Source organism: Lissotriton helveticus, chromosome 9, assembly GCF_964261635.1.
Source record: "Lissotriton helveticus chromosome 9, aLisHel1.1, whole genome shotgun sequence".
Lineage (NCBI taxonomy): Eukaryota > Metazoa > Chordata > Amphibia > Caudata > Salamandridae > Lissotriton > Lissotriton helveticus.
In genome coordinates this window covers 1,075,995,434-1,076,009,908 of record NC_136070.1, presented here as the reverse complement: position 1 = coordinate 1,076,009,908, position 14,475 = coordinate 1,075,995,434, and the positions used below count along the sequence as shown (strand labels likewise).

At 44.7% G+C, this 14,475-nt stretch overlaps 1 protein-coding gene across 2 annotated transcripts in view; it reads left to right on the top strand.

Annotated features, from left to right (window-relative positions):
* The window catches only part of TWF2 (twinfilin actin binding protein 2), a 266,779-nt gene extending 252,518 nt beyond the window's left edge, over nucleotides 1-14,261 (top strand). For both annotated transcript variants that reach the window (XM_078661460.1, XM_078661461.1), the window contains one exon: nucleotides 12,210-14,261. In XM_078661460.1, the coding sequence (XP_078517586.1) occupies nucleotides 12,210-12,377 (168 nt within the window). In that variant the 3' untranslated portion in view covers nucleotides 12,378-14,261. The remainder of the gene's footprint in view (nucleotides 1-12,209) is intronic.
* Nucleotides 14,262-14,475: the final 214 nt, after the last annotated feature.

The window sequence follows — 14,475 nt, the reverse complement described above, 5'->3', positions numbered from 1 at the left end:
ACCTTCCGCAAACCCTAATAACTATCGCCCGATCGCTAACATCCCTATGTTAGCCAAACTCCTGGAAAAATGCGTCGTCATACAACTGAACAGTCACATTGATCGATTCAACCTGCATAACCGATTTCAATCCGGCTTCAGAGCTGGTCACAGCACAGAATCAGCCATGACACATGTATGTAGACGACGCTCTAAAAATCTTAGACCAAATGAAGCCTGTCTTCTAATCCTACTCGACCTGTCATCTGCTTTTGACACCGTCAAACACGAAAACTTGCTGGATCTCCTGAAACACCGAATGGGTTTGTTTGGAAATGTTTTCAACTGGTTCACCTCTTTCCTCCAAAATAGATCCCAAAGATTCAAGGTCAACCAATCCCTGTCCCTCCCCGCACCAGTCACACGGAGTTCCACAAGGCTCTACCCTCTCTCCAACTCTGTACAACCTCTTCATGGAACCTCTTACTGATCTTCTCAGCCTCTCCAAGATACACTTCCACATGTATGGGGATGACACCCAAATATACATCAAGATCCAGTCCCTGGAGGACATCAAATCACTCAACACCACACTTCAAAAAACCCAAACTTGGCTGGCCGAAAACCGTTTGAAACTTAACGCCCTCAAAACGGAATTCCTTTTAATCGCCCCTCCTAACAAAACTCACTCCATCCTGGAATGGAGGAAGCACCTAACAGCTCTCAATGGTCAACCACTCATAGTCGACTCAGCAAAATCTCTTGGGGTAACGCTGGACAATCAACTCAAGATGCAGAAACACATCAGCGCCTCTACAAAAGGAGCCAATTTCCACCTAAAGACCCAGCGAAAACTGAAACCCTATCTGCCCGCCCACGATTTCAAACAAGCTGTGCAAGCTCTAGTTATCCCCTGTGTGGAATATGGAGCAGTAACCTTATGCGGCCTCCCAAGAACTTTGACAGCCCCGCTAAGAGCCATGATCAACTCAGCGGCGAGAATCATTACTGGCTCTAAGAGAAACACTCCTATATCCCCAGACTTGAGAGCCCTCAACTGGCTTCCGTTTGAAGCCAGAATTCATTTAAAAATCGCATGTATGACGCACAAGGCCCTCCACCACAAAGCCCCACAATACCTAGCTCAGAAACTGGTGCTCTCAGCGGGCAGCAGATCTTCCAGGAGTGGCAAGACTCTTCTTCTACATCCTCAACGATTTGCCAAGAAAAAACTTATAATCGGTCCTTTTCTGGTATGGCTCCTAGGATATGGAACGCCTTGCCCAATGAAACACGAATGAACCCTTCCTCAGCCTCCTTCAAAAGAGAAGTGAAAGCTATCCTCATGGCTAAATTCACGTGGACTATTTGTCTATTCAATGTACTGTATTACTTGCTGTGACTTGTGCTCCTATTCGTCCTGCTGTTTATATTGTTTGCGCTAGCTTAGCACTGTATTCTCTAGTACTATTATAACCTACTCTCTTTATTTGTGGTAGACTATATCACACCATCTACTTTGACTTGTAAAGCGCTCTGATACTCGCAAGAGTCTTGTTCGCGCTATATAAAACCTTCAAAATAAAATAAAATAAAAAATCCTCAAATACGAACTTTCATTAGCTAACACCTCTCCCTCCCCCACAGTGCTGTGCTGCAGGGACTGTTAAAGGGTAGGCTTCTGTGCTTTTGTCTGCCTTCCAGACCAACCTCCCGTTTAAGCCAACCATTGTGATCAGGTTTCTGAATGGACCTTAATTCGGTTTTGACATTATTGATGGAGTCTCCTTTCCAACAACTTTATAGCCAATACCACTCCTGTCCTGAGTACTCAAGAAGATCAGGACTCACCGGGCAAAAGTCATCCTAGTGCTTCCGGACTGGGCTTGGAGAGTATGGAATCCAGAAATCCGTAGCTTGATTATCTGGAGGATCTGCTGTCGCAGCAGCAGCATGTCTGGTCCTCCACCCGAGCCTGGCACTCTCCACCTTCATGCATGGAGATTGAGCGGCAACAGATGAACACCTTCCTCTGGAGGTGTTTGATGTCCACTTGGCAGCCTGGCACCCCTTGATGAAAACTGTATTCATCTAATGTTGGAACAAGTTTGTGGATTAATCCCCTCCATGCCAAACTGTCTGACGTCTTGTTTGTTTTAACTCTTTCCCTGCAAGGTCTTGCTTGGGGCACGGTTAAAAGTCCTCTTTCGGCCTTTTTAGCCTACCTATGGTTGCCTGATCAGCCCTCATTGTTTAAGTGATCTGTTTTGATTCATTTATTTAAATAGCTGCAGCATAAGTACACCCCGTCTCCTTTTGTGATTCCCCTAGGAAGCTCAGTCTCATCCTTACTTCTCTGATGTGCACTCCATACAAGCAGATCCACAGCTGTTCCTGACTGCCCCTTCCCATCAAGACTTTGCTTCTCGTTGCCATTACCTCAGCATGGCGCGTTAGTGAGCTTAATCTGCCATACACCACCTTCTTCCCCAACAAGCTCATTCTGTGGATTAGGGCATCCTTTCTGCTAAATGTTGGGACCCCATTCCACTTCGGTCAAACCATCACCCTGCTGTCATTCTGTGGACCGTCTCACTCCTCTAACAAGGAGAGCTTCTACCTTTGAACCCCAATAGAGTTTTGAGCTTCTATATAGATCATACCAAAAAACACCACATTGACAATCAGCTCTTTGGGAGGCCTGCTTGAGTGAAAAAGGCAAAGCTGTGCTGAAGCATACCATCTCCCACTGGATTGTGCTCTGCATTAAGATCGGTTATGCATTATCGAAGAAACAGCCACCTGAAGGACAGTGTCCTCAATCTACATGGGCCAAACCTGCTATCACTGCTTTAGCACATGGATTCCCTCTCCTAGTCCTACAACAAGTAGCTATGTGGGCGTGCCTCTATATGCTCACAAAGCGCTACTATCTGGATAGCCAGGTTTGCCGAGAACGCCGCTTTGCCCGCACAGTCCTGCAGGACTTTCTGGTTTGAGGCCATTCACAGACGCATCTCCCATATGTCCTGCTTTGGTATCTATTTAGAAGGTGAGGAATCTGTGGCTTGAAGTCTCGATCTAAAGAACAAGTTGCTTACCTTTGGTAATGCTTTCTGGTAGAGACTCTATCTAGCTGTAGAATCCTCACCAACCCTCCTATGCTCCTCATTCTGTGATTAGACTAAACCCAGCAAATGGTCTACCAGTTTGCTTTTGGGTCTCTGCGTCTGGGGGCTGTCTGTCATGAAAGCAACTGATGTCAGAAAGAAGTCTGCAATCCTATTGGGTATGACAGGCCATGCATAGTTAACAAACTGTACGAAGAAGACTGGAGCCTATCTCCCACAAATCTTTTTCAGATGCCAGGTCCTTCCATTGAATATCAGGAGGGACACCCATCAAAACGCACCATGTGTGCTCTAGACTATGAACTATAATTGTTTCACCTAAATTGAATGCCATGCCAACACAGTGAAATTGAGACAATCGCCTATTTTAATGCCATATGCCTCACACACACACACTGAAAAGAAGCACAATCCAAGAGGCTGCCACACTTTGGTCTGAAAGTTCAAAAGTAGATCTCAAGAAGGTCTAACTTTGAAGTGTTCTTCCCTTATACCTCAAATTAAGTATTGACCTTGAAAAGAGGATCAAACTCCATGGTAAGCCTTTAAAAGTGGAATGATAATATTATTGATCTAAACATCACCTGACTCTAAAGCCCAAGACCAAAATGGACTTTTCTTAACAGAATTTAGAGTAGTGAATATTAATCCAAAATAGAAAAGGTTCTGGCCAGGCCACTTCCGAAATGTTCCTACAAGATCTACAAGAAATCAGCAAAGAACAGTTCTTCAGCGCATTGGCAGCTGATGACATTTGAAAGTGGTGAGGCGTAAATCAATTGCCGTACTGCACTGTGGCTAGCGAGCGCACCTGAACAATCTATGAAGGGTTCCAAGGGGGTTCTCCCCCAAGCAAATTTTGAAAAAAGAGTGGACAAATGGTGCATTTTCAAGCAAACGTTCTTGCTTTATTGGTTGGAGACCAGGTGTATCATCTGGAGTCCATACTATGGGATCATGCCTGCTGTGCTTAATTTGTGCCAGTGGTTGTAGGTGGTGGGCGCTGGCTTTGTTTGTGGAGATTGCAACTTATTTTTCATCAACAGGCTTAGCCCAGAGCAAGGGTGATAGAGTCAGAAAAGGGAGAAAGACTGAAGTAAAACAAGGTACGAAAACAGAGACATGGGAATAAAGCAGGGATGCAAAAGAACCCACGAGTGAGTTAAACAGACAGGGAGTACTGGGTTGTGGAAGGGAGAGACATTAGGTGGAATCAAGAATAGGTAGCATTTGTAGTGGGCAACACCAGCATGTGGGAGAGCTGGCAGCAGGTTTCTACAGGAACTTTTATTTGTTTGTTTTTGCAGTTTTATATAGCACAAACTCGACCAGAAGGTATTGGGGCGCTTTACATGATCACCAATTGCATTACAGATGGACACATTCATTTTGAGTTTTTTGAGTTGTCCAGAATCAACAGAGATTCCGGCCAGATACAACATGGATGGATCCCCAGCTTCTAATCCGACTGCTCTAGCCGTTAAGCCACATGGCCTCTCTGGTCCTGTGCACTTATCTTTTTACAGATCTTTCCCCTAGGGTGTGAATGGAGAGGGTAGAGTGCTTTCTCCATATGTAAACCAGAGATCTGGGTTGGCATTCTTTATTTAAACTTATGTAGATAGGCTGAAACTTTGACTCTTAGGTTGACAAATAATAAAATATAGCTCGGGGGACTTTTGGGGTGGGGGGGACTGTGGAGAGAATGGCAGCAAATGTAACAGAGGAATTAGGAAAGCAGAAATTGTCCGACAAGACGGGTTGAGTGAGTGATGAAGATGGAGTAACCCCTGCAGTGCCTGCACTCGGGCCATTCTGCCTGACTCCCAAGCAAACCCCGTCTTTGGTATTTAGCATGCATTTACGACTGGCAGCCAACAGTTGGAGTTATAAAGTGACTGGGGTTTATTCACATTTGTTAACACACATCCCTAAGACACAAGGCAGACTAGAGAAAGATGCCCCATCCTCGCCATTCACCCATGGGCCCAGCACCTGAAGGAAGGGCTGTGAAAGGGAGTAGGGCTCGAGCTCCTGCTAATCTCAAATACTAGTTCGGGTACAGAGCCCAACAGAAGGATGAGCTGTCTCAGAATGATTTACTTATGCCTGCTTTTTGTAAATCGCGAACCAGGCGAATTGACACGTCATATCTAATCAAATCAAGCAGGCACAGATTCCCGGAGAACCAAAGCAAATTGAGTGTATTAGCCGGCCAGCTGCTTACTCTCCACAAAGTCACCCCTCCTCAGACCTCCCTTGACCGGTGCCGCAATCGCCAAACAGGGACGGGCAAAAAATAACACCAGTACAAAGTAGCTGACAGTTTAGAACTGTGATATTTACATTCTTTACCGAAATATTTTCGGATGCTCTTTTTTTAAACCATTCTGTAAAGCAACATTTTTAGGCAGTCCAGTCGCTGCAAGTCCCACAGACCTGCCCACACAAGACGGGACTTGCAGCTCGACCAGAAATTCCACCGCTCCCACCCATGAGTTTTATGCATATTTACAAGAATCAGCAGGTGAGTGCAAAACATAACAGGAAAGGAGAGAGAGCTGCAGAGAACATCACCTGCACAAGCTTTGCTTCACACAAAAACCACTTGGATTGAATGTTAAAAATGAACACAATACGTATGCTTTGAAATGAAAAGGTCGCGGCAGGCATGCCTGGAAACTGGAGGGGGGGGGGGTGTTTAATCAAAATAAAATAAAGCTCACCTTCCCCCCGGTGCCTCACCTCCTCAGCTCCTTGCCGGGTCCCGACTCCTGCCGTCCCACGTTTTCCTGCTGCTTTCCTCAAGAAGCAGCCACCCACAAGCAGCCTCACTCCCCTCCCTCAATCACACTGCTTGAATGGCAGCGTTGTGATTGGTGCGGTGCAAGCATACCGCGCCCCACACAGGCATAGGAGGCCCTTTTCTCTCTGTAGGCTGCATGCAGCCTACACAGAGAAAAGGCAGAGTGTGCATGACTGCTTTAGTCGGCCCTGGGAATCAGCAGACCCACCCTCCCACAACCAGGCACTTCTGCTTTCTCGCAGTACGAGAAGCAGAAACATTAAATGGTATTTTTACCATTGTATGTTTCTGCTTCTCGCACTGTGAGAAATCGGCTGGATTAGCGCACAGCTAGAACGAACGCCTTTCTAGAGAGCGTTTTTAATGTTATGGTGCTATAAAAATATTCAATGTCAAAGTGAGATGTTACAGAGTAGCAAGCGATTCCTTATTGAAAACAAGAGAAACACTTAAGTTTTACTTTAAGGACGGAAGAAGCCAATGGACTTAAGCGTAGAGTAAGAGAACAAAACATACTGAGTTTTTGCCCCCAATAGCAATAGCTTAAACTTGCGTAAATGCAAGACCTATTGCATTGCAAATGCTTGTTTAAGCTTATAAGCTAAATTGCGCCAACGTCTAGGCCAAGGATTTACTTGGATAGATGGGTTGACAGGTTATTTCCTTTCTTTCTGTCTCCTTTAATAAGTTTCATCTTTACATGGAACATATAGATGTGATAAAAAAAATAACAAGATGACACCTTTAATTACAACATTTGATCCAGCCTGTTCTTAATTACAATATTTGATCCGGCCTGTTGAACACTTACTTTGAACTATACATCACTCCAGTTTAAAAATAAATATGCATTGCACCTAGCCTTTGCATAAAGAATGACCAGCCCACTAGCCTGTGGCGAGTGTTGTCTGCAGCCTCACAACAAAACAAGGGTGTCTTTGTGTGTGGTTGTGTGGATGTGAGAGGGGGAATAAGAGAATGAATCAGTGGGTGGATAGAAGGATGAATATAGAGTGTGGGTGGGTGCACGACTGGTTAAGCAAGTATACGAATAGATGAATGGTAAGAGAAGTTCATGGATGGCTGGATGAATAAGTAAGTGCACATATATGTGAATGCGTAGGTAGGTGAATGAGGGAATATTCTAGACCTGAGTAGTACTAGTTTCAGGGCGAGGCAGCTGTGGGAGACTGACTAGCAAAAGGTGGTGATGCAAATGAAAGGACACAACAGTGTGTAGATGGGCGGCATCACTGCTCCTGTCCCCTCTGTCAGCTTGTGGCAGGAACGACTCAACGATCATACTCCGACCCTTGAAACTACCTGAACACTAGATCAACTGACAGACACGCAGCACGCCATAAGACTCTCAGATAAGTAACAATATACTCAAAAATTTCAGAATGGAAAGTGATGGTGGTAGGACGGGATGACGTGAACAGGTGTCACTTGGTAACTATGCAGTGTCCTGCCCTTGCCACAAGACTACAACAGCGTGCTTCCCACTTAAAACCCATCTCATTCACATGGAGTTGCAGAACTCTCGGTGATTAAGTTCAAATCACCCTAAACTCTGAGAAACTCTACCGAGCTGGTGGCGATTTTGACCACAAATACTTATCAGCGCAGTTTTGCACTTTTTTCAAAACCTTGTTTTCTGTACAATACCGGTGTCTTCAAAAAATGTGGAATATGCCTTGATACTGCATGACAGATTAACAACAAAATTGCAGGGCTCGGGCGTTCAGGTCCCTGCCAGTCCAGGATGAACTTATGAGGAACAAATGTTTGCGGGCTACGTCTTGGACTTTCCTTCACCCTTAAGACGGGGTCTTCGTGCCCCTACTGACTGGCACCAGTCCCCGCTCTTACTGTAGTCCATGATGGAGGCGCACATGTTTGTTTGTGAAACACCTTCTTCACAGAGAGTTGTACTCGCTGCACATGGTCAGACCAGGTGGGCAGGCGATGGAATGTGAGCGTGAAGGCGGCTCAGCATGGAAACTTCACAAGTCTGTTCCGGGACACTAACCGAGGCAGCCCCGACAACAGCACATATTGTCTGTTCCAATTAAACAAATGCTAGGGTATAAAGGGCGCTGAGGAAACCTGTCTTGAGCAAATCATGCCTTCTCTGTGGGTATTTAAGCATGTACTTTACAGTGGACAACACATTCAAAGCTATTTCTGTTCTGCTACAAGGCGTGAAAACAAAATTGGACAAATATGCCCCATGTTGTTTTATTGAAAAGCTGAGCGAGGTTGTGATGCCAAAGAAGAAAGTGCACTTTTTCCAAATTGGCACTTTTTAAAAGAAAAGCCTGAACATATTTCAAAGCCAATTATGACTTGTGAAATACATCCACTTTGGAAAAGAAGCTAATTACCTAGCAACGCTGGAAAGCGTCTGTAATCCGAGAACAGCTAGAGCTCTCACAAGCAAAGCAACAAAGGAAAACAAGCGCACCTGCTAAAGTGAAAGTGACCACGCTGTGTTTAACTATCCACCACGAGGGAGGAATGCAGCTGCCACCCTGCGCGCCCCTGCTCGCTTCTGAGAGCAAAACACGGTGGGAGTTACACATTGGAAAGAATGTGGGACATGCACCCAATTTTTGCTATTTGCATGCTTTCTTTCTTGAAAGACGCATGCAAAGGCCAATCCAATTTGTAGGATGAGTCAGACCCACATGGAGAAGTTTGGAGTGCTTACAAGAAGCCTCCTACAGAGCAGCGCATGCGCGCTGCGCTAGGCTCGACCTAAAAAGGAGTTGTACTTCAACTTTTGTTTTCACCACTTCAAAACTGAATTGTACACAGATTGCGATTGTAGACCTCCAGACACAATACAGGTGTGCTTGGACATTTCTAGATAACTTTGTACAAACTCATCCCGTTAGTATAAAATTATTACGTTATGGTGACCGTTGACCCCTGGGACACATACTTCCACGTACTGACTGTTGAATTGTGCACATTGACTGTTCCTTAGATTAGGATGAATGGTAAACAGTCAATTCACAGTTCTCCTGTTTGGGACAAAATCAGCTCTGAGATTGTTAAATACATGTCGAGCATCTCCCCACATTCTCTGTCCAATTATTGATGCCTATCCATATCTAGATTACGATCTGGGTGTGCTGACAAAGCCAACTCTGTAGACTTGATATGTCATAAAATAAATGCTTTCTGCTTAAAAAAATGATGTAGCACACGTAATACGTTTTGGCACCAACTAAATCTTGATAATGTCGTGCTTGTTTCCCTGTTGTGAATTAAGAACTTTAGCAGTGTTTTACCAGCCTGGACTGCATCTGAGACTGTGGTCTTTGGAAATGGCAGACACCAACCTTTTTAGGTCTCTCCTATTACATCCCGAAGGGGTGATAGGCGAGATTTATAGTAAGCAGACCTAAAAAGTCTACCCACTGCGGATCGCATACAGTTCATGTGAGCCAGGCGCGTGCACAGCAATTCGCTCCCCCTACCCCTCCCACAAAGCAAGACAAGACAAGAACATCAAAGCGCACACCATCTGTCCGCCTGCAGGCTGTGGGAGCATTTTCACGGCGCGGCCACTGAGAACATCAAAGTGGCCGTGATATTGCTCACCATTTGCCAACCACTTCCTTCATTGGCACTTGTTTTTTATTTGTGAGAGGCTCCATCCTTGCCGAGAGTGTGTTACAAAGCTCAAGGGAATTACCATAACCTGGCTGTGCGAATATGGGCGCTTACACTTACACTGTTATTTTAGATGCATGAGAATACAGCCTGCGTACACTTCTTTAACTCCCCAGCGAGTGACATTTCTCTTGTCCTAGCTACGTTCTTATTTAATTTCCACGTAACAGTTTCTCCTGCCTTTTCCCGACACATCGGAAAATCTTGTCCTCTTCAGCTTCCGGTTCCCGGTCCTTGCACATTATGTGGTGACATCCCGGGGGCGGCGTTGCTCCGCTACAATGCAAGTGTAGGAATGTATCACTATACACCCTGCTAAATTGGAAACATCTGCTGTACCCATGAGGAAAGGGTACACATCACTTAGAATGTGCACGTGTTTGTTACAGTATCATCATATATGTTGCAACATTAAAAAATTGATCCATGAATATATGCAACCTTATGTATCTTTGCGTATGCTCTGTGTCTACACGAGTAGCGCAGCGTCTCCATTTTAAAGAGCGCATGATGTGCACACTCATGCTTTCCAATATCTGTTTTCTTTTATCAGTAAGCTGACAGATTGCGCTGATGCCGCATGACAGTCTGTATCTATGGCGTGCGAGTTTGGCCGCAAGCCCAGCGCATTTCCTTCCTTACGGAGGGAGTCAGGGCGCAACCAGGTTTTGACAGCGGGGCTGGGACTCTTCTGTTCCCGTCGGCAGATCTGTGAGCAAATCTGGATACTGTCTGGGAAGTCTCCCTGCCTCCAGTTCTGCCGCCCGATGCTGGGATGTGACCTCATTCGGAAACCTTTTAGCTGAATGGAGGAATTAATCGATGGGCGAAAAATAGCACGGTACAAAAAAAATACCAAAAAGCTACATCGAAGTTTTCTATTTCTGTGTGGGATTGAACTGCGGTGTTATATATTTTAATAGTAAGTTTCCCCCTTAGAATAGAAATCTATTTGTGTGACTCCTTTACTGACTAAACTTCATAGATTAGATTGGATCAATTTTCTTCATGACTTGGTTTCTGGTAGAACATCGATCCAGTTGGGACTTTCGTTTCTCCCTCCATGGCTGTTTTACAGTTCTAAGTGGTGGTAGTTATTAGTGTATGGATTGTTGTAATCTGCAAAAGATTAATGAGGGGCGTAGTCATTTAGCAACTAATTTTAGAATGTGAAAGTTGAGCTTTATTGTGGGCAAAGCTTTCCTTTTCACCCGCTTTCTCTTCATGCCTTCTGGAAGCTTTGAAGGATCACCTCCTTTTGCTCTACCTACGGTAGAAGACAACCCCACCGAAATGGCTTTCAAACAACCTTTCAGTTTTTTTGTAAATCTACATGGGTCTTTGTCACACGCCAAAATCCATAACTTTTTGAGGTTGTATTGTTTTTTCCATGGGATCACGTTTGTTTACCAAAGACATAACGTGGTTTTTAGGAACCACCACCACGTCCACCACCACCTCCACCACACCCACCACCACCACATCCACCACCACCACATCCACCACCACCACGTCCACCACCACCACGTCCACCCCACCACGTCCTCCACCACCACCACGTCCACCACCACCACACCCACCTACACCACGGCCACCACCAATCCACCACGAGGCCACCTCACTCTTTCTATTTATCGGCCTCACTCTATCTATCGGCCTCACTTTATCTATCTATCGCACTCACTCTATCTCTCTGTCGCCCTCACTTTATCTCTCTGTCGCCCTCACTTTATCTCTCTGTCGCCCTCACTTTATCTCTCTGTCGCCCTCACTTTATCTCTCTGTCGCCCTCACTTTATCTATCGCTCTCAATCCATCTCTATCTATCTATCTATCTATTTATCCATCTATCGCTCTCACTCTATCTATCGCCCTCACTCCATCTATCTGTCTATCTATCTATTTATCTATCTATCGCCCTCACTCTATCCATCTATCTATCGCCCTCCCTCTATCTATCGCCCTCCCTCTATCTATCGCCCTCCCTCTATCTATCGCCCTCCCTCTATCTATCGCCCTCCCTCTATCTATCGCCCTCCCTCTATCTATCGCCCTCCCTCTATCGCCCTCCCTCTATCTGTCGCCCTCTATTGCCCTCCCTCTATCTATCGCCCTCCCTCTATCTATCGCCCTCCCTCTATCTATCGCTCTCCCTCTATCTGTCGCCCTCTATTGCCCTCCCTCTATCACCCTCCCTCTATCTATCGCCCCCACTCTATCTATCTATCGCGCTCACTCTATCTATCTCATCACCACAGCATCACTCAGCACCACCACAGCATCACTCGTCGCCACCACAACATCACTCGTCGCCACCACAGCATCAATCTGTGCATGCATTCAACAACAACTGGTTCAAATATGTTCTCTCAATGTTTCAAGCTTTATTACAAATGTCACAAAAAGATGTTAGTATTTCACTTCTGTTTGAAGCATGTTTGAGCAATGAATCACTTTTGGAAGGAAAAAAAATACCTGGCCTATCACCACTCCGTAATCTTCTAGTAGTCCTCAGTTCTAATATGGTGGTGCCAACAGTGTTTTTGGGGTGTTAGGTCTTTCGCCATTGTCTTCAGTAGTTTAAGACTGTTATTTTCTCTCCATTTTAGATTGAGATTGAGAGTGGCGCTGAGCTTACAGCTGATTTCTTGTATGAAGAGGTGCACCCAAAGCAGCATGCATACAAACAAGCATTTGCAAAACCCAAAGGACCAGCTGGAAAAAGAGGACAAAAGCGAATCATCAAAGGGCCTGGGGAGAACGGAGATGACAGTTAAGTGCTCCAGTGATGGATTGGTAATGGAGCTATGAACAATCAAGAGGATCAAGCTCATTACATTGATCACCAAGACCACCTTCATGGACTCTCCAATGTTTTTTCCTAGTTTATTATCTGCTCAGTTTCCCATTGTGTGGATGTTATTCAGTGGGAGGATTGGTGGCTTAGAAAGGGAAACTGATTTTTTTTTCCTTTAGGCTGTCCCTTTATCAATGTCTGATTGTGGAGAAGGATAGCCTTTTTTTACACCTCATCCCTCCCCTGAATTATTATTACTTCCTATGTTGGGCCATACTTTGTTTACATACTCCTGTGCTGCGGGATAGATTTGGCCTGGGATTGAAATAATCCAGTCAATTGACTTCTTCCCAGTTTCCCTAATTTCCTCTTGTTCCATAACATTTCTACTTGGGAAGAATGCAAGAATGCCACACACAGCCTCTTATAATATGAGACTGTACCCTTGAACTAACCTTCTTGGTGGTTGTTCAGAGTGTTGCCAATGGGGCCTGGTGATGATGGTGACATTTGTTGTCTGTCCACTTTGTATTGGTGCTTGTTACACTGTGTGTCTGGTCTGTGATGCATGTGGGTCACAGTTATTCGTCATACCCCGGGCATTGGAGTAGTTGGTGACTACATTGTGTTACGTTTAGACCTTGGGTTTAAGATGACTGTGAACAGTTGCACCTCTAGAACTTTGCTTGGTTGCCATTTGCTAATTACTTTTTTTAGCCCTCAGAAACCATGATATTCATAAGTCACCTAAGTTTGACTCCATTCCAACTACAGTTCAGTCTGACACAGTGCATTTTCCACTAAATCGTCATCCTGCTTTACTGCACACAGGACAAATGCATATATTGTGTTTAACTGCTCCGTGGCAAAACATTGCGGTTTATAGCAGTCAGTGTGACAAAAGTAGAGTGTGCTCTTATTTTAAATGTTGAAAGCAGAAGCACCTGTGAAAGATTTAATAGTAGAAGTTTTCCTGTCTGTTATAAGCTGCAAATAGAGTTGCTTCCTTGTCGCTGATATGCTTAACACAGAAATCAGTTTCTCTAATTTTGTTCTCTGAGCTGGCTAATTGGATTCACCTGACAGTGAAGACCTCAGGATAAGGATTCCACTGCATCAGAGGGTGATTTCCTTCTAACAATCACACTCTGATGTACAGTTAGTTGTTCTGTGGTGTCTAAGGGTTACTATAGTATCTTAAACATGGACAGTTTGCCCATTTTCTTACTTTTGTCTTGAAAAATCTGACCTGAGATGATAGCTACGTTTTGGTATTGGTTCGGCTTTGGTGCATGCCTCTTTAGGTGAACATTCTAACCCTGTGATTTGGGCATTTGTCCAGTCTTAACTTGAAGACCAGATCTCACACAAACGATCAATCAAGGGCATCCTCTTAATCTGTCACTTTTTTTACTTCCTTGTTTCCACTATGAGATGCTGGGGATAAAGTTGCAAACCTCTTTTTGAGCTCTGTGTATTTTGAGGTGGGGGGGGGGGGGGCTAGATACGGGTTTATACCTAGGGTGGTAAGATAATCTTCCACCAGTGGATTTCGCAATTACAGGTGCTTTCCTGGGTGCTTCTGTCTCTCACTAGGGCAAGTCAAGCAGTTTTTTCATCCGGGTCAGCCTACCAAATCATGCTGTTGCCCAACCTTTACAGGGACAGTGGGTGCTGGAAAGGAACCTGCGTCTACTAGAAACTGGAGACGTGGGCCCTGAGAAATCACCTGAACTCTGGCGAGTTTGCACATTCCTGATCAAGCTGGTATTCGCGATAATCTTTTGATGGTGGGGAAAACATTCAGAATACTGTGCATTACTGGATGTTGTGTTTTTAAAAGGAATAAAAACATATTTTTAAACTCTGGTGTTGGTACACTTTTATTAGAAACGACTCACTTCTGAATAAAATGCTTTTCTTTTGTGTAATGAGACAATGCCAAATATACTGTTTCATCTACTTTCATGTATGTTGCTTGTTTACTTAAGTATATGTCTCCAAAATCAGGTGTATTAGTGTTAATGTAAACCGTAACCATATTGTAAACATTACCTCCTCCTCTATAAAGGAATTTT